The sequence below is a fragment of the Simochromis diagramma genome, unplaced genomic scaffold (assembly GCF_900408965.1).
Source record: "Simochromis diagramma unplaced genomic scaffold, fSimDia1.1 OVJJ01000284.1, whole genome shotgun sequence".
Taxonomy (NCBI): domain Eukaryota; kingdom Metazoa; phylum Chordata; class Actinopteri; order Cichliformes; family Cichlidae; genus Simochromis; species Simochromis diagramma.
The window spans coordinates 2507328-2528983 of record NW_024386871.1 but is presented as its reverse complement, the minus strand read 5'-3'; the positions used below and the strand labels follow the sequence as shown (position 1 = coordinate 2528983).

Sequence of the window (21656 nt, the reverse complement as noted above, 5' to 3'; positions counted from 1 at the left end):
CTGCTAACCATTTTTATACACATTACCTACTTTCAGATATCCAAAAGTAATTGGACACACTAATGTAGCTTTAAATATAACAATTGTTTGTAATACTCTGTTGAAAAGGGCACTCTGCTGGACCATCTCTGTCTTCAGTTTTGTCTCTAGTCGATACAAAGCACGCTTGGTTGGTCTGTTCATTCATTCATTCAGAATTCAACATACAAGCTAATCTTGGTTTCAAATATTAACTAAAGATCTTATATGATACTTTAAGCCAAATACTTATGAAAAAAAAATAAAGGAAACAAATTCTGTTTCAAATGAAAATAAAAATGAATGCAATGGTTTTCTAATAATTTAAACCTTTTTATTTTTAACAGTATAAAAATGACATGCCAAATCTATAATACTATGTATATATAACCAACACATGCCAATAAACATGAATTTTAAGGTTTTGCTTTTTAAATTTAGACTTTGTTTTTGAGAAAAAAAGTGTAGTAAGCAGACATAACCAAACCCACCAACAGTCAAAGACAATGTGCTAGATAAAGATGCCAAACACAATACCAGAAATGTTGTAGTGACAGTGACTGTCACTGAATTATGTTGATTATATTACAATCTGTCGCCTACAGAATATCTGCCCTATTTCATGTTATTCTTATAATTGGCCACGTGTCCTGGTAATTGTGTCTACATCCCAACTACACTTGGGAGGTGATTAGGAAAATCCTGCTGTCCAGTTCTTCTGTGGGGAATTAACTACAGTCACAAACCAGTGCAATACATGCCAGGAATGGCCAGATTGCGCAGGTTAATATTAGGTCACTATATTGCTACATGGCATGCAAGCAAGTGAAATGTTTGTGTGTGTCTCTGTGTGTGTGTGGGCGTGTACTGTATGCATGCATGCCAACATGGAATTTCAGAGGCTCTGACAGCTTAATTAAGAAGATGCAGGCAAGTGACACAAAGACCCAATTAACCACAGTGACATAACTGGGTCGCCATCAGCGATCATCACACATGATGATCTGAAAGACACCTTTGATAAAATTCAGTTTTAAATTATTTGTGTTTATTTTGTTGTTTGTTTTTGTGTTTCTGTTTAATCTGTTAAAAAAATTAAACAGGAACACATTTCTATCTCCTGGTAATTTTTCTCCTATGCTGTAAGCAAAAGACACATTAATTAGGGGTATATATATATATATATATATATATATATATATATATATATTAGGGGTGCAACGATATTCGTATCGATATTGAACCGTTCGATACAGTGCTTTCGGTTCGGTACGCATATGTATCGAACAATACAACATTTGTAATTTATTTTATCAATTTTCCTTCTGACGATGCTGTCTGTGTTGAGCGCTCAGTGAATCTGCGTTCGACTACTCCGCCTAGGCTGCACTGTCGAGCGCAGATCCACTGAGCGCTCAACACAGACAGCATAGTCAGAAGGAAGAGAGCAGGGCAAGCTAGCGAGACAGAAGTTAAGCTCTACTTGCAACAGGCAAATTGAACCTCATTCAGATCTGGCGTTTGGAATTATTTTGGTTTTCATGTGACGTATGACCCTGAAGGTAAGCGAGTCATGGACTAAAGTAAAACAGTATGTTGGATGTGCCATGCAATGCTCAATTACATTGGTGTGAACTAGTGTGTTAGCGCAGTTAGCTCGTTAACGTGTTTGCCGTCTAGCCCCATGCACGGAGCGATCGGCGGTAGCTCGTTAACGGAGATTTGCCGTGTTGTGGCGTTAAGGTCATTTCAACGAGATTAACCTGAAAGCACTAGTGGGAACACAACGAATATGACTGCACATTTACGCCGACATCATCCTAGTGCAAAGACAAGTGGAAGCAGACAAAAAAAGCAAGCATGCTACTAACTTTAGCCGAGTCATTTAGACAGCTGTTAGCACATGATTCTCCTTATGCTGCTGAGAATATAGCCCAGAAGAAGCGGATAGTATAGCTTTTATTTTGGAAAGAGACATTTCTCTGTAATAAACTCTCTTTTCCAAAGATGAGTGATTCCTCAATCAGATACAGGGCTTGCAATATCGCTAGCCCGACGTCCCGGAGCTAGCGATTTTTTCAGTCGGGCTACCAAAATCTATCTCTTCCCTGCCCGTGGGGCTATTGTAGGAAAAATATATGTCAATGCTTTTGCATTCTTTCAGAAATGTAGCTGGGTAATTATGTCATTGGCATCGGTGAGCCACTGTCAATATGTGACATATTGAAATCGCGTTTGAATTTGCGCTTGTTTTTTTGCTTTCACTTTGCAATCGTGCGAACTGTGTATAGAGAGCGACAGCACTGATCTGTGAGTGATGATAATTTGTGCACCAATTCCTCTGACATCGTCTTATTAATCGTTAGCTTACTATGCAAACATGACAAGTGAAATCTCCCGCAGCTTAAACATGTGAGAGGTTGATCGCGCAGAGAATCGCTGGGCTTATGTGAGTGAGCGTGTAAAAGCATTTCAGTTCTTCTGAGCCAAATAAGAGAGGTCAGGGTGAAGAAGTGACAGCCAAAGAAAAGCTTACCACAAAACGGAGAAGTTATGACAAATCAGACTATAAGGCAAAAAGAAAGTGCAGCTTTATGGTTTCATGGACAAAAGAATTTCTGTGGCTGCAATATGATGAGCTAAATAACCAGGGCTGCACATAAGTGGTCCGCAGGTGCGCATTCGCTGTCAAAATAAAAAACACGCACAAGGGTTAGGGTTAAATTTAAAAACTGTACTTTTGAGTTAAAATATATATTTATAATTTTAATAAATGACAAATTAAAAATGCATGAACATTTTTTTGTATCGAAAAAATATCGAACCGTGACACCAAAGTATCGAACCGAACCGAACCGTGAATTTTGTGTATCGTTGCACCCCTAATATATATATATATATATATATATATATATATATATATATGAATAAGGCAGTTTACACAGGTTTACCCTTAAGGTTACTGCAAAGACTTGATATGATAGATTTCTACAGTGTTTGATCAATTGTTTTAATAGTCAATGTGTAAAAAATGTATGTTTTTTAACATCAGTCCAGCAAAAATATGCAACTGCATTTAAACACATCTACCATGATTTTTTTTTTATACTTTGTTTTTTCTAGTTGAACAGTCGCTGCTCTGACAAAGAATAACAACAATGAAAGGATTGCTGGGAGAGGTGTTTGCACAAGGTGATTACGACAAAGGTGGTTGTAGCCAAATTTAAACCTGCTTTTTGTTTTTTATAGTCAAAGTCACACATCAATCATTTTGTGATCACATCATACATAGTCTGAGAATTCTACAAAGTATTGTACATAAAAAGAAAGACAACTTGGTTTACATTTTTAAAAGAGCTCTAAGACTAGAACATACATGGACTTGGGCTTTGAGGAAAAGTACATATAGGAGAGGAAAAAAATAACTCCATGTGCATTAGTGTGAGGAATAGCTGAGTACTCTCCAAGGTGTCCCTCACAGACAGAATTGGGACACAGGCGGACACCCAGTGTGACTGGGACAGGCCTACAGAGGCCGCTCTATGAACTAATGCTCTTGTGCAAAATGGTACACACTCAGTAAACGATGCTTGACGTGCAAATCATACATCAGAATTTTGCATGTTACCAGTATTTCTCTAATTATTGTACTTTGAATGAATTCACAATTATTTGTCTATTAGCAATATTTAATACATGTGCTTTTTACTACTGCATTATTCCTCAAAACTGAAGTAATGCAACTAATCTGTTCACATTCAGACACGTAACCTTATGAGTGGCAGAAAGAACAGGACAATAGGGGGAAGCAGGTAGAAGCAGGTGAAATGTAGGAGAGGCAAAAAAGGAAGTTGCTCAGCACTAAAGGAGGTCACAGATGTGCTGAACAAAAAGTTCGCATCGGCTTCTCCAGAGCGCACACATGCACACATGCACACACGCAGACACACACACACCTACACACACATTATGTGTTACCGCTGAGATTTAACACAGGTGCAGATGCTTCACAGTGATCTATTAGACTCACCCTCTCATGTCAACATTCAAGTGTGGAGAGAGACAGAGGGAGGAAAAGATGGATGGGGAACAATCTCAAGAGAGGGCCGGATAAAGAAAAGGTATTTCCACGGCAACGGTGAGGGAGGAAAAGATAGAGAGTTAGGGGAGGCCGTGATTATGCCGGTGGAGGAGGAGGAAACGGGGAAAGCAGGCTAAGAGGAGATACCTATGGGTGATCCATTAAAGCTAAACCGGTACTGTCAACAAATAGGGAGAGGCAGCGAGAGAGGAAGGAAGAAAGGGCGCCCGTGGAGGAGAATGGAATGAAAAGAAAAAACAAAAAGGTGATGAGGAGGTAAGGGAGGCTACGAGAGGGACAGTGTGATTTAGAATTTTATATGGTCTGGCCACAATTAGGGAAAGAAAGATGAGGGGGAGAGGAAAGAGACTGGGTGGTAAATGAGTAGAAAAGGGAGTGGAGGACCAGTTGGTGAAGATATACAGTGGTAATCCATTAGGCCCAATAATTTGGAAAACATAAGAGAAATAAAAATCATGAGAGGAATGCATGGGAAGAGACGAGGCAAAGAGAAAAAGGGTAAAAGCAAAAGCATATTTCTCCTTAAATCAAAAACTGACAACAAAAAAAAGAAAAACAAAGGTATTTAAATGTGCATGAGTGTATAAAATCCAGTAATTCTTCCCAGCGCTAGCTTTCCTAACCTATCTCTCTAAGCAAAAGAAGAAACAGACATTACATACAGTGGATAGACTACCACAATGGAGGATTGATGGATGGGTTGCTCTTTTGAGACTCGGTGCAGGTGGTTGGTGAATAAATGGGAAAAAGATGTGCAAAAAGTGAAGGAAGCAGAAGAGAAGGTCAGTGACTTGAAAGTGCAGTTCAAAAATGAAGGAGAAGCACATAAGAACATAGAATTTGTAACATCACAACTATTTTGGAAGCCAAAAAATATATATATATCCACCAGGAGTGTGCAAAGCTTGAACCTTGAATTTTGCAAACACAGGTAGGTAATTAGTGGAAAAAGTACTATATCTAGTAGCTGCAATTGAAACAAACAAAAGAAAAAAAGAATTCAAAAATATTACACAGCCGAATCAGGAGAAAACTACTCCAAGACCTCTTAGGAAAAGAAAATGTATGGGACCTGTGATAGCAGTAATAGCAGTTGAAGGCAAGGCGGAAATTCAGAGATGACAGTTTTGGGTGAGAGTGTTAGGGGATGGAAAGCTGAAATGAGACCCTGGGCTCAAATCATTAGACGAAGAGGCAAGACGAAAAACATCCAAATCCACTCAACAGCTCAGACACAGTCAAGGGAACATTTCCCCAAACAGATGCTGACCTAGTAACAGCTGGAATCAGAATCAAAACCTCCAAAAATCTAAAGTTCAAAAGGTAACAATTTAACTTGTCATAGAGGAACTGAAAGTTAGGAAATTAAAAAAGATTAGAGTCGTTCTCTCCTGCGTTTCAATACCAGATGCTGTACTTTTTGTTCCTGTCTCATCTGCAAAACCAGAATGCCACAAGGAAATATAATTCTAGAGCGACTCTGCAGCACACACTTTTATAGCAGCTATATGAAATATGGTGACACAGATTCAAGCTGTCATAATATGCAAGAACACAACTGCCTGACTGCTTGACCGCAGTCGCATGGTCGACGCCTTCATTTATTTATTTAAACAGCTTGGTGTTCCTCACAGATTGATGGATTCTCATTCATATTTGAAACAATTATTTAAATAGAAAAACAGATAATCGCACTCATACGTTGATAAAATGGAAAAAATAGCTACATTTTGTTTACCACAACAAATGTTTCACAGAAGAGCAGTTGCATTAGGTGAGATTACAGAGGTTTCTCAAGTCTTTAAAGGCAGTGTAGCATCTAACCGACTATTCTGGTTGCTGTGAGTCACTGCTCAACTGATTGACAGGTTGCTAAATTATAGAACAGCCCCGTGCATGGTTATGGGTCAGTGCAGCAAAAGTGTCGAAGCTCTCTGTAGCTGTGTCTCTACTGCTTTATATCTCTGGACAGTGATGTATTTTGCTTCTCTCCCCCTTTACTAAGTACTTCAGCATCACTAATGGGAACAACAGAAGACGAAAGAGTGGGGAATGCAAAGGAAGGTGAAAGGAAGCAAGATGCAGAGAGGGAGAGACATGGAGAAAGAAATATAGATGACATAAATACTAGGGGAAATGTACATTCCAAACTTATTTATGCACTTTAGTGTACACCTGTAGTGTCTGACTCAGAAGTTAACTCCTCAAGCTCTTTTATACTCAGGCGGGTGAGCAGTTCATAGTCTTAGAAGGTGGATGGCTGCATGGTTAAGGTAGTATTTAAAAGTGACAAACTAAAAGTTGAAGATGTATTTAATTAGGAAAACCGAGGTTTTTAACTCTTACCATTGTATCATTTGGCTTTTTATAGTTTCACATACCGAAAGCAGGTACCTAACAAAGGGAGTCTGTGTAGATGTATAAAAAAGAAATGTGTGTGGATGTGTACACGGGCAGTACATGTTACAAGTGGGAAGCTAACCCTTTTCATACTTTTACAGCAAAGTGTTTGTATGCGGATGTCAAAGCTGATTCACTGTGCAGTGTAGGAGTACTGATGACACTCTATAATCATTAAAGCATGAAGAGGCTCTGAGCTGATTGGGGGCATGCTAATCCTTTTTAATTGACTCTCCAGCTCTCCAGTGTTATTAAAACCACCAAGTAACAAAATCAGCTTTGTTTTATTAGCCTGGTCAGCTGAGCAATTAGAGGCCTTTCCGTTATTTGTGTTGGATTTTGTTGATGGATGCGTAGAGTAGGAAAATGGCGTATTTGCCTGGCTGCCTTTGTCTGGAAAAAATTCGATATTAAATACAATGACCGTTTTTAATTACATACAGATTTCATACATACACAGTTTAATAGAGGTAATGAATGTATTTGACTTCAATGCCAGAGATTTATCATCATTTCTCTCAGTTTGCAATGACTAATGTTGGCTTTCTAAAAGCCTTGACAATATTTTTTTTCTACAAACAGCCACTAGAATGTTACCTTTTAATTGATAATACATGAACACATAATTGACTTAGCAAAGTGATGACTCATTCCATGCACATTTGCCAAAGTTATAAGAACAGACGGATATAATATTGTTCCTATGAAAACAAATGAGTCTAGCCATTGAAAATAACATTTTAGAAGAACAATAAGGTTTGTCAATACTCCATCTTTGAAGGTACATTTTTCCAAAAGCTGTCATTCAAAATGAAGCAGTGATTTTAATCTAAAAACAAGGAGCAGATGTTGTTATGGGCAATAGTTTTTTCTTTATGGGATCCTGAAGAAGCATAGAAGCACTCTTTCTCTAAGGGCAGTAATCTGGCACCTTCTTCTGACACCAGGAAACCATGGATTATGCCACAAGCGTCTTGGCATAGTGTTTGATTAGTTAATGTGTGAGAAGTGTCATGTTAATAAAGTTGAGAAAAAAATGTATTTATATTCGATTTAACACCATTAAACATACAAATAGTATTAAAGGGTCACTGCAGTAATGTTTTAGACAATCAGGCAGCTTCAGATCATGAATCTTTGCAAATGATATTTTCTTCTAATGATTACACAGTCATCATCTAATGATAATTGCTATTTCATGAGAAGATGAATTTATAATACAAATAAAAAAGGAAAACATATGAAGTGCACTGACAATGACCCCCTTTAGTAACTCACAAGACTACTTAACTGAATAGTTATGCAAGTAAAAAGCAATTAATTGGTAGCAATTATTTAAAGCCGTGGCTTATTAAGTGTTTTCCAGCTTAAGTCCCAACTGAGGAATTTACCGTCCCAATTGCTCTTGTAGTTAAGTACATAAAATTATCTGACAACTTTTCCAAGCAGCAAGACTGAGAAGTATTTTTAGGTCCTAAATGATTTCATGTTCATTAAATATTTATGGAAATGACTAGAACCCTTTTGTAGATGTTATGGATTCATGTGAGCAACTTTACAAGTGTAAAAGTTTTCTGTGGTCTTGAAAACTTACAAGGTCTAACAACTTATAAAACTTGACAGAACAGAAGAGAGTTTTGTTACTTGACACCGTTGCACCCCGTGTCAAAACTGTGTGTTCATTCATCCATGACAACACTGTCAAGGATTGCCGAGGGCAGCATGGGTAGCTGTCTGACAATGCAGTACACTCTAGACTGTCATGCTACCATCAATCCACAGCTTTGTCTCGAACTATGTCAAGAAAGACAGGGTGCATGAGGAAGACTGAGAGACTGTGATAGTGACAGAGAGAGACAAAGTGAAAAGAGAGTACAAGAGAGTCAACAAAAGCTGTTGGAAGCATTAAAGAGACAAAAACAGAAATTCAGACAGAATAACAAAAGTGGCAGACACTGACAAAACAGCAAGGCATAATAGCAAAATAACAGAGATGAGAAACCAGAGATGGGAAAATCTTAGAGATTTTCTAAGAAATAGAGTAAATGAATCGAAAATAGTCGATTGTTATTTTTTTTAAATGAGTTTACTGTTAGCTAAAGCATTTGGAGAGGTAAAGAAATAAGAGAGGTGGTTTTTCTATTCTGAGATATGTGGAGGGATCTACACAAAAGCCTTCATTATGTCCTCTCCTCAACCTTTGGTACCATACATACAAGTCCCAGATTCAAAAAGACTCAAACCTCAGACCACATGGAGCTATAACTACATTGCTGGCCCGCATACTTCCTGTACTCTCTAAGGGGGGAGAAAAAGATGCAGGTTAAGTTGTCAAAAGCAAAATATAGAGTTGCTGTACCTAATGAGAAGCTTGACTATTTGAATGTTGATTGATAGTTTCCGTAAATGGCCCAGATGACGGACAAATATACTGTAAATGCTTATAGTTACAGTACAGTCACTCTGAGAGCTGAAAGAGCACAAGTCTAAACGTTGTGCGAAAAAAGCCAAGATAAACATTGTGGTTTCGTATTTTTATAAAACAGTTCCAGTCACAATCTGGCGACAGTCCGTGCGCTCCGAAATGAACTCAAACGCAGGAAAAGGAAGAAAAGCTGAAAGAATGTTTTAAAAAAAAAACCAAAACAATTTGTTTGCAGTATATTTTGTGAAGAAAATGCTGTATATTAGCATCTCAAGGTCTAGTTAGAACCAGCGATTGGAACCAAATGGAAATGAACTGAGAAAACAAGCCAGAGATAAACTAATTTTAAAACTGCATAAAAGCAGAGAGTAGTCAACAGAATAGCACAGAGGGAGTCTGATAAGCGATGCTGAGGTTTAGCAATGGAAAAGTCACATTTTTCCTCAGTTCTGCACAGTCTGCTGCCTTTGGAGTGGGATCTGACTAACGCCTGCATTTACTGACACAGCTTATCGCTGGATGAGCAGCCTCCCAAGGCTCCGAATCACAGCTTACACTGGATGTATATATTCTCTTTTCTGTGAGTGTGGATGTGTATTCAGTTGTGACATTTTTAAAAAAATAAAATACAAAATGGTTATAAAAGACTTGTAGACCTATATATTGTGCTATACACTCAGTTAAGGAGCATAATAGATAAAGCATATTATGTATGTCTATGTGTATCTTCTTCCATTTGTCCATTCACGTGTAAGAATCCATACATCATTAGATGATGATCATAATCCCTCTCGGCATTACCAACATCCAACTACATTACATGGACCGCCAAAACAAGACGAATGGTGCTCTTGCTCATTTTCCCCATTTAGATATTACTGCGCAATGATAGATCATCACAGCAGCATTTTAATAATCTTAACACCATTTCAATAATTCACCTAGGTAGTCAGAATAAAAAAAAAACGATTGCTGACTAATCTGAGGATTACGGTGATGATTTCTGACAGAGGTTGAGGATCAAGGTAAAATGTGATGGGAGATGAGCCATGGGGCTTACTATGCTAGCTCAAAGAGGATTAAGGTAAGGATCTATTGGGGAGGCAGCATTACATAAATTGTTTTTGTGCACAACAAAACACGCACACAGAGGCACGCACACAGTCTGTCATGCACACGTGTTTCCCCAGAGAACAGCCACAATGAAAATGACTTTCATTGTTCTGGTATAGTGGTCAGGTCATTTCTTCTTCTTCTTTTTTTTTAATCTAAGGAAATGTCATGTTCATCCAATGCTATTAAAAAGTGCCAGTCATGTCTGCTTTTATTTCTCTATTACATATTACAGCATGAATCGCTGTATAAATTCATTTTTATGGACAATCTGATGCAAGAAGCAGGGATATTTTACTGATAAATTCATTTTTAGACTTAGTCATAGCTTACAAAGAGTTGATCTTGCACCATTTAGCTAACAGAGGCCCCAGAATGACATCAAGAAAGCAAAAGGAAGTTAAGAGATCTTCCACCTCTGGACAGGATAAGAGCATGTCTTATTTCACACTGTCACCTTCTCTGTCCATTTAAAAGCACTCCACCAACACCACAGCTATAACCTCGGGAAAGATTCTGCTAGTAAACGTCATCATGTGACACGTTAACAATGGCCACTGCGGGGCCCGAAATGGACTTGTGTCTGTGTACAGTACGAGTGTGAGAATGAGGTAGCCATAAGCATTTTGGCCACACCACGCCACTGATGCCTTCTGACAGAAAAGTCTGCTGTGATTTACGTCACAAAGTTACACACCGTGCACGCATACACACACACACACGCACAAACACACACACACAGACGGGTTATTGCACAAATGCATGTCTAGAGTTATTCCACATTGGTTAACGCAGCAAGTCCTTCACAAAAAAAAAAAAAAAAAAAGACATTGACGGTCATTGCAAAAGAAGTTAGGAACCAGATGCCTGTGTGTTTGTGTGTGTTGTGTGTGTGTGTGTGTGTGTGTGTGTGTGTGTATGCATATATGTGTGTGAAAGCTTTGCCTCCTGGTTTCACACAAACACATCTGTATACCACGAATGTCCCAGCTACCTCTCGGGAAGGAGTAGGTTATGCCTGAAGGTAAAACGTCTCCTTTCTGTTGCTGGCTGTGATAAGCTAAAACAACAACCTGGGCGATGCCAGCTGTCTGTGTATTTTGCTCAAGGACACTTTAGTAGGGAGAACTTTGGCATGATATGGAGCTTGAATTCAAATGTCATGGAAGAGGGTAAATAATGCCCCATGATGCCATAGTGAACAGTAAATAAATAAACAAGGTAATGGAATATATGGTTGATGTAAATGCAGCACAATATTTTATTTAATAAAATCTCAGTGAAAATTTAAATTGACAACTTTATTCATAAATTATTTTCTGCAAGGTAAAAAGTTACACCCACAAATGTAGAGGTAGGTGGTAAGCTATTATCCCTGTGAATAGCTCTGACTTATTTAGGGTGCAGATTGAGTGGTTAAGAATGTGATGGGAATTTGACAAGGCTCCAAAAACATATACAGTTACTGTCTGACGTGTGTGTGTGTGTTTGTGTGCACATATGTATGTGTGTGTGTGTGTGTTAGGGATGGACACATGGAGGGCCTGTCACCACACACTGATGTGTTTATTTCACTGCAGCTGGGGTAATCACTCACACTGAGACAGACGCAGACAGGCAAACACACAAATATTCACACACACACACTAATTCATATCCCCACCTGCTATGTGCAGTCAACTGGCTTTGCCTGGCCTTTGGGGTCACTCCAACCCTTTCATGTTTCAAGACAACGACCTCTGCAAAAAACCTTTGTATGAACCACTCAGTGCCTCAGGTTTTTATTTGAAATAGCTGCTTAATTTCACCAGCAAGAAACTTTGCTGATGACTCCACGCTCTAGTTTTAGATACAGAAAAATGTGAATTACACTGGAAGCGCTTTTCATTGAACCTTGTGCTGCACCTGTTACGATTTTCCTGAATTTACTGTCTGTGTCCGTAAAGCCTTTCCTGTTGAACTGCTGAACCCTCCTCTCTGATTCCAGTAGCTTTCCATCAGCTTTTAAAGGCTTTCTATCACAGTCTAAAGAGATTTAGATGTGTCTCAAGGAATTCACAATGCTTCAAATGGGAGCTTTAGAGTGAAAGAGAGGAGAAAAAAACATGTAGAGGAGACTAACTGTTGACAAGAGCAGTACTGTCAGAGAAATGTGAAAAGGTTGTAATAGCGCAGCGGTGTACAGACATTTTCTTTCCACTCTCGGATTAGGTTGACCCTGACCTCTCAAGGCTAGCCGTCAGGCAGCAGTTAAAATGATCACTGGCTAATCTCTTTCTTCGTATATGTCCCATAATACTTTGTGTGTGTGCATTCCAATGCTGTATCTGCACACATATTTGTCCTAATGTTTAGGTAACTCTCTATATAATCATGTACTGACTTGATGAATATTAATGTTAAATTTGAGTTTATTTTGAGCGGGGGAAGGTCAAGGAGTCGGGTCCTGCATGTTGACAGCCATGCAATACCAGCTGGGCGTTAAAATGTGGCTATCACGTAACCCCGTCGCACTGACAACTTTACAGCAGTTGTCAACTTATATTAAAACATTTTTAGAGAGGTCACAGGACATCAGTAACAAGAACTGTCACTTAAAGGGAAACAATTGTGGATGTATGTATATAAGAATTGGACAGGCGAAAGGGGACATGGCGAATGTGAATGGCAAAGAGGATACGAACAAAGACGAATAGAAAGTCAGAACAGATAAAAAAGAGAAAAAAGAAAGTCAGGGCTACAACCTGAGGTCATCAGCAGGTTTTAAACCTAAATCCTTCTAATCAGCTTCAGCAGACAGGGGAGACAGACCAATCCATTTGCTCCAAGATCCCATTATGACAGCAGAAAAAAGAATGGGAAAAGGTAGCAAATTGAACACAGTGGAAAAATTGCTTCAACAGTCCACGTGTGTGTATTGTGTGTGTGTGGCCATGAGATTTATGAGTGTATGCCTCTGTGCATGAATGTGTTGTGTTAGGTGTCAAAAGATAAAATGTGCTATGACATGCAGATAAGGTAGGGCTACTCGTGTGTCATTAGAGATGAGATTGGTTACCAAGAAGAAAGTTGTCAATGTTAATGTGCTGGTGTTGCTGTCAGCTACAATGAGTGGAAAGGGCCTTCATGTTTAAATGTCCTTTGTGGTTCCTACTGTTAAAGTGATAACTCAACAAATTTATTTTCTTGATTTCCCTCAAAAGAAGAATTACTCATTTCTAGGAGCAGAAGAATACGATCACTCTGTTTTTTTCTTTCTTCCATACCACTCATTTCTCTATCATTATCTCTCTTGACACCCGTCCTTCATCTCTGTCTTTCTGCCACACTCGCCCTCACTTTGTATGCTGGTCTGTCTAAGTGCCTCCCTCACTCCCTCTCCTTCAGTTTCTCTCTCAGGGGAGCTGTGTACTTAGCTGCAATTGAAAACGACTATCAAACCCCAAGGATTGAAACCTGATTCAGAGACTCCTTATCCTGTACAACAGCCTTCTCCGAGTGCCGTGCTCCTCTTCCCCAGTGACCAACTAAATGAAATTATGTATTTATCCATTGAGGTGGGAACACAGCCAGATGAAACCAGGGAAGCAAAGAATGATGTGAATTGTAAATGGTGTTCTCCACTGTAGTTACAGCGCTACGGTAGTGGAAGTGACATGTGTGGCTCTTCCAAAGTGGGTGTTTACTGTGTGACACGTTTGATGAGTGAATAAATTACACATGTGCTGACAATATCCTCGAGTCTCACAATATTATCTCACATAGTAAAGGCAAGTAAGAGTATGTGTGTGTGTTAGCAATACACGTATTCATAGAATAGCTGGTCTTGAGCACGGCAAGTGTTAAAGATCGTCTAATTTATTTGTTGTTTACTGAATCTGAATTTACTTTGGTCCAGGTTTCACTGCTATATACATTATACAGAACTGTGCAAAAGTCGTGAGTCATCCTCCATTGAAAGTTGGGAACTTCAGGAATAGTTCTCTGGAATTCATGAAGGACATTCAAAAGCTTTTCGTTGGGTGTTGGCAGTGTTTTGTTTGCTGGCTGTCCTACACTGCTTCAGTAATGTCGAGGTCCAGGCTTTGAGTGAAAAAACAGCTAACGTCCAAAGAAAAATCTTTAAAAGACCTTCAGAAAGCCAAGAAAACTACTGCTAAAAAAACCCTGTATTGTATCTGTGCAAATAAAGGAATTCAGGCCATTTTTCAGTCTTTTTTCCCCCACAGAACTCAAGTACAGTAAAAGAACGTGCAATAAAAATGCAAATGTACAGGAATACAGACTAAACCTCTGTATTCACTGGAGTTTTTTCACATCCTGTACTCAAATTGGCTCTCTGGGGACACTTAACTCTCAGCTTAAACTTTAGGTTTTGGGATTATTGTTACCTCAGCGTACCGGAAACTTGTCAGTTAAACTAGGCTTTAGGCCGTTCTCCTGATTTCCCCTGTGGCAGTTCGACATGATAACGCAAAAAAATATCTTATACAAACATGTCGGATGACAAACACCAAATCATTTAATACTAAACGCTGCTTATTCACCATGCCAGTTGCAATGGAAGACATTTACAAATGAAAGCTATCTTGACCCCTGATGTGTTTTGGAGATATTGAATCTTATAAATTTAGGCTTCGTAATAGTAAAAAAATATCAATTTAACAAACTGTGCCAAAAAGGCACAAGAAATTTTTATTCAGCACAGCCTTCAACCACTGACTGCAGACTGTGAAGGAGCACGCGCACCCATCAAACCACTCAGTTCTGCTGTCTGTCGTTCAAAGTTCCAGGCAATTTCAAGAAGTGTCACATAAGTAATAACTGACTTTTCAGTGGCACTTTAAAGTTATTTCCACTTGATGATTTCTATTTTTATACCTTTTTACATCTATTGTTGTCTTCATTCTGTCATCCCCTCTCTTCAGTCACTTCCTTGTTCTGCTCTAGCAGTCCTCCTAATCTCACATCTTACTTAACATTCACTTCACGTGGAAGTTAGCGATAACGCTGCACATACCTCAGCAGCTGGGATGCCCTCTGGAGGGCGACACTGTAACAGAACTTCCTGCTCCAGAGATACTTCTTTTCCCAGGGGTTCTTGTTCAAATGACTTCTTCAGGTCTGGGGAGAGAAACAAGAAACTTAATGCCTAGGGGCAAATTATAATGTCAACCAGACATCATGCGAGGCCATCTGGCAAAAAAGCCTCCTTTGATTCAGCAGTTAGGGAGACCATTTTAGCGATAATGCTCTGTCAGTGTAAAGCAGGGACATTACCTAATTTTGACTTAACAATGACACAGTAATTATGAAGGTGGGGGTGTTTGAAGACAGCAAACATCAGCTGACTTCTCACACTCTTCAGTCCACAACAAGAAAAAACACTTAGTTACCTTAGTTTGCACAAGGATGCACAAAGCTAACCACACACTTACACACGCAACAAGTACAGTCACTGCTCCGAATACTTTCAAACGCTTTAGCTTCACACATTAAACCCAGTCTGCAATGCACAATGTTTAACCTTGCTTTCCTCCCATACAGATTTCTGAAAGCTGAGGAATCTCCAACAGGCCAAAGACAATAAATGATTCAAGCTAATGGTTCACATGCCATTATAAATGACAGCATTACAAAGCAGCATGGAATGTGCTGCTGGTTCTTTCACTGAATGTTTCAGAAAGGACTGTGCCGTTTTCATTTTGAAGAAGGAAAAAAACCCAAAAAGCTCAGAGTAGACGACTTTAGGACAACGAACCAGGACAACAGAACTGTGGCAAAGGGGATGGTAGAGAAAATGCATCCTTTACATTAAACATTAAAAACACTAAAAGTTTATGTTTGATCTTTTTTATGGTCTCGTACTTCTTACAGTGAGTTACACAATTTTATGAACTTTCAGACAATCTCACTGCTCTGGGAAACCTCCAACACTAGTTTTTCTATATTGGTCTGTGCGTGTGTGTGTGTGTGTTTTTTTAAATTGAACATTGCCCTCGATTCGTTTCATGTATTGGAAGTACAGTTTGCCTTTCTGCTCACCTCCCTAGTCTGCTGCCTTATGATATACTGCAATCGTGTATCCCTTTCCCGAAGTTGAGCTCAACACATGTAAAAATAATTAGCCTGCCACAGAAAACGGCTCATAAAGGCACGCTGTAACACGAGATAGATGGCAGCATTGCAGGACTTAGCAGGTCACTTTATTTATGGTGCTGATCAAATGCAGTGGATTTCTCCATACGAATGTATGGAGTTGGTGTGGGAGTATGAGGCAAGAGACCACTAATTTTTCCATCTAGTCTTTTGGATGTGCAGTAACTTCTAAAGTGTGTAATATGGCAACATCAATGTGCTTTTTTTTCCTCCTGCAAATTACTTTTTAAATAAAGTACTTACATTCACATCTCTTTAGTGCAAATAAAAGCAAGATTTGTAATTGGATGATAGTCTAAATAATTTAAATAATTTCAGCAAGTCAGAGTGATGGATTATTTTGTTGCATACCTTAAGAAAATGGAGTGAGAAATGTAATGTTGGTGTTTTAATAATATTTTAAATACTACTAACATGGCTTCATTTAGCTGTGGCAAGCTGGTAAAAACCTTTTCTTTAACTTTCAAAAGTTTGAGAGTCACTTTGTTGGTTGGGGGAAAAAGACTTGCAGTTAATATGTCCTCTGCCCTTAGTTTTTTAAAACCATACAGAGAACTTTCATAGGACGGAGCAGTGTGTGTGTGTGCGCGTGCGTGTGTGTCCATGTTGTATGTACGTCTATGTGTGTTAACCTTGAATACTTTTGCTTTCCTGGTTCCCAGGTGTACTCTTAATCACCTTATCCGTCAGCAGTGGTACACCATTTGTGGACACACACAGCCACACACTAGACAGGACATTTTTTAATGCTGAACCAATCGACTCTGAGTCACTCTCTGGGTATTTCATCAGAGCATTCACCTTACAGTGGCTAAAAAGACATGGAAGGTGGAGGAGTGAAAGAGAAGGCAAAATGGGAGGGGGAGAAAGGGAAGGTGGAAGTTGGGATGGCAGGTGGGAGCTGAAAGATGAGAGCCAAAAAAGTTGGCAGCAATAGCAAGACTGTCTCTTTTTTTAAACACCAAAACCATCTGCTTGGTCTGAAGTCTTTTTCATGTCCACATTGCCTTAATTAACTCATCCAATAAAAATGAAACCACCCTGTATCGTCTTCATTTGTCTCCTTTATTTCTCACAAAATCAGTAATCCACCAAACCTCCTTATCATCAGTCCAACGTTGACTATGTCTCTGTTCTCATGACTCAAACATGTCTTTAAAAGAAAATGAATGGGAGCAAGCCTTTTTAACTCTTAGGTGAGCCTTAAAAATCTTGACTCTTTTAACCCTAAGAATGAAAAATGCCAACTTTTCAAAGACTTCTTTAAACATATTATATAGTCATATTTTTTTCACTTTAAATGACTCAGTCTTTTAAAACTGCTTCAGCCTGAAATATACATTAATACATCTATCAGCACCAGCGCATAGCTGGTGGCATGGTGCGTAAGTCCCGGGATCAAACCTCTGGCTGCTGGGACATAACAGTGGATTCCAGTCTTTGTGGGAGACCAAAATATGGGGATGACCAAAAAAATGGAGAAGGAGAAGTCTGCTCTGTCACTGCTTCAACCATCTCCTCTCCACTCTCAGCATCAGATGAGTCAGAGTTGGACTCCGGCTGGTCTGATTCTACCTCTGAGACCTCCTCGCCATCTTGACATCGTGTAAAGATGGCGTCTCATGTCCAGAGCCTCCAGTGTGCTGCACAGTTTTGCCAAATCCCAAAAAAACTCATACTTCTAATCATGACTGCATAAATCACCTGAGCAATAATACCATCAACAATCATGTCCAGATGTGGGATCAAAAATTACATGACTTGTAATGATTTTCAATGGGGCAATTTTTGGCCTCAGGATAAAATGTGGCTGTTTTTGTACAGCCATTTTAAGCTAATTTAAGGAACAGACAAAACAGTTGTGAATTTTTTTTAAATACAAAAAAACTAAATGGCACAAAATGTCCCCTCTAAGAGTTAAAGTACTTGTTTATCATTTTTGATCTCTTGAATTCAGAATCATTAATCCTTCTCGCCTGTATTCATATAAAGCCAAGTGTTCCCATATGGAAAAGATATATATAAATCTTATAAAGTTTTTATCTGTCTTGTATGAAACTTGTATGAAAAGCATACAAGAGTGAAAACACATATAAGATCCCTTGAAAAATTATATAATGAAACTTGTATGTTTTGTATACTTACTAAAAAAATATATGAAAGTAATGAGAAAGTGGCCACTTTCATGAGTAAATCATGTAAGCCTTATATGATTTATATATGATTTACTCATGAAAGTGGCCACTTTCATGAGTAAATCATATATGTTTTTACTATTTCTTTTCCATATGGGTTTGAGCATGAGACCAGGGTGCTGATCAAACTGTCTTTAGCCCATTAGTTACATGAGGAATGAAAGGACAAGTTTCATATGCTGTTCTCACACTCACACCCTCTCTCTCACAAACACATACACATACACCTTTTTTTTGATATGAAAAAATAAATAGAAATACAGTATATAAGGCAGAAAAAGACTGCACAATTCTAACGAACTTGAACATCCACATTTGGTATGACCACTTTTATTCTTCAACTGAGCCTGAGGAAAGCTTTCATGTAATTTATTTAAGTACAGTCTTCAGGAATAGTTCTCCAGGCTTCTTGAAGGACATTAAAAGCTCTTTTTTAGATGTTGGATGCCATTTGTTCCATTCTCTGTCAAGATGATCACACACTGCTTCAATAATGTTGAGGTCTGGGCTCTGGGGAAGCCAATTCATGACTGACTCTATTCCACTGTGTGCTTTTCTATCCAGGTATGCTTTCACTGCAGTGGCACTGTGTTTTGGGATCATTGTCATGCTGAAAAATGGAGCTGTTGCCAATCAGACACTTTTCAGATGGTACTGCATGGTGGATCAAAATCTAACCAAACTTTTTTGTGTTCAAAGTTCCACCAATTTGGACAAGACCCCCAGTACGACTGATTTTCAGTGCAGTTCTTCAGCCTTTTTTCTTTGTTTCTCTTCTTGAACCCCACCCTTCCATTTCTGATGAGCCTTCAGCAAATACTAGATCCACACAACTGAAGGGCCAGATACATCGCCCAGGTCCTGTGGCGGGTCAGTCATTCAAGTCCAAATATATGAACAAGGCATTAGCGGTGAACATGCTATTACTCCGATGTACACTAATATATAACCTATAACTATGTGATTTTATCCCAACCACACAGTGAGGTTTACTTTCATGTGATATGAATCAAATCAGATTTCATGCTTAGAGTCATATCAGTGAAGAGAGTTATGTGAGGACACAGAGTATTGTTGGGGCTGAATGATAACTTCACAATACAGTCAAGTCCCTGTGGGGGATGACAGCCTGAACAGAGCATGATGGTTCATTATGGGAGTAATCACCCAAAGCTTTAGCCCTAAATCCACCACATGGCTACCCACACAACACAGACACACACGTAGAGGAACAAATAGTGAAAGACAAAGAAAGACAGAGGCACAGAGATACTATGGCAAATAATAGACACTGGAGACAAGGACAAACAAGCTGGCACAGCACACATGCAGACAGGACAACAGCACACATGGTATGATGTTCACAGTGGTGCAAATAAATAGACTTTCATACGTGCCTTCAAATGTGCAAAAAAAATAAAAAATAAAATAAAACTACTGTAGACATAAGAAGAAAAAAGGGGAAGTGATTGAGGCATGAGACACTTCTTTTATGCCAGGCAATTCCAGGAACAATTTCCTAGTCTTAATTAGTAAGGGAGATGGTGAAATGAGGAGTTGGCTGTGAGTTGATTTCCATAAAGATTGAGAATGAAATTAAAGCAGATTAAAGCAAACTGCTTGGGGGGATGAATAGACACACACACACATTTACACACATTGATAACTTATGGCTGACAAATTGTCACCAGTTTGGTAGCAAGAGCACAAGTTTATTTGAAAGGTGGGTTTTTTCTTTGTTTGTGTGGTTTTTTTTTTTATTTAATTATTTTTTTTGCTTTGGTTTAAGTGTCTGTGACATTGTGTCTGTGACACTGGGGGCCACAGATGTGTGTTGCTGTGCACACATGTGCCCAAGGAAAATTACTGCATGCACAAAACAGGAGGTATAGCTGAATCATTTCACTGAACCCAGTTCACTCATTCATAAATATAACAAAACCATGGCTACATTCTTGAGAGACCTTTTTAGATTTACAGCAGAGTTGAGAAGCAGAGACCTTGTGCACTGTTCTTCATTGGGAACGCTCTCATATGTACAGTAAAAGAGTGTCAGCATTTATTCAAAAATGACCTCTTCATGCATAAACTCCTCGTTGCCTTTCTCCTCATCTCCCTCTCCTCGAGTCCATCATCGCCCCCTCTTTTCCTCTCCCTCTGAAACTTCTTCTTCCATTGCTCAAGTAAGACTGTTATTATGTTTGTGGTTAGTTTGTTGCCTCAGGCACCTCTACATAAGCACATTCAGAGCAATTATCTAGAATGGGTGTCTTTGCCTGTATACTACCAATGCCAAATCATATTGGTTTCCCCTGATGCAGCTGCTCAAGCAATAAAGAGCAATGTGAGATTCTTGGGAAAAAAGGAGGAAAGGAGTCTCCTTCGCTTTCACAGAGGATAATTTGTGCATCCACGTCCTTCACAATTGATTGTAATTAAAAAAAGAAGAAAGAAGACCTGCGGCTTAGAAGAAAAGCAAATTGATGCAGGTGATACAAGAAGAAGATATCATTTAATAAACATCAGAAAAATGGGATATAAATGGATCTGAAATTAAAACGTTAAATGATAACCATCCACTTAAGCCATGGCTATGGTGGAAAGAAATTACATTTGTTCTCTTGTTATTATAACAAAGATGTTTTTTTTGTGGATTTGTACTTTTAAAGTCTTATCTACATTTCAGTTGCAGATAACTGCAATGCAAATTATTTCAAGTTTATGATATCCACATCGTGCTTTTTACACATCTTTTGTGATGCAGGCAGCCCAATTTTCATTCTGCCTAGTTAAAATATAATTATAGATATACTCAGTTCAATTATTTTGCATTTGTAATGACTGTAATGTGGGAAGCAGGAGGGACCAGTGGCTTATGGCAAAGTAATTCATCCCTCCATCAGTCAGTTTCCTTAGCTGCTCATCCAGCTTAGAGTCAAGAGGGCAAAGTGATCCATCCACACATCCACCCACTTAACTGCTTATCCACGTAATCCATTTTATCAATTTATTAGAATATCTTTGTTACTTTCTAAATATTAATATTAGGGTTAAATGCTACATTGTGTGTAAATCGACTCTGAAATAATGGTTTTGCTGAAAACAGTATTTGACAAACACAAGTCCAAAACACTGTAAATTTCCAATCTAACCTCAGAAGTACTGTAGTTCATGTATCGTGTGTAGACAAGAGCAGAGACTTCCAAAAAATACTTAACAGTTGATAACAAAAGCCATCTATCAC

At 38.7% G+C, this 21656-nt stretch overlaps 1 protein-coding gene across 2 annotated transcripts in view; it reads right to left on the bottom strand.

The window, feature by feature from the left end:
- Positions 1-21656, bottom strand: part of si:ch73-72b7.1 (netrin receptor UNC5C) — a 180307-nt gene that overhangs the window by 49188 nt on the left and 109463 nt on the right. For both annotated transcript variants that reach the window (XM_040031617.1, XM_040031618.1), the window contains exon 4: positions 15079-15182. In XM_040031617.1, the coding sequence (XP_039887551.1) occupies positions 15079-15182 (104 nt within the window). The remainder of the gene's footprint in view (positions 1-15078; positions 15183-21656) is intronic.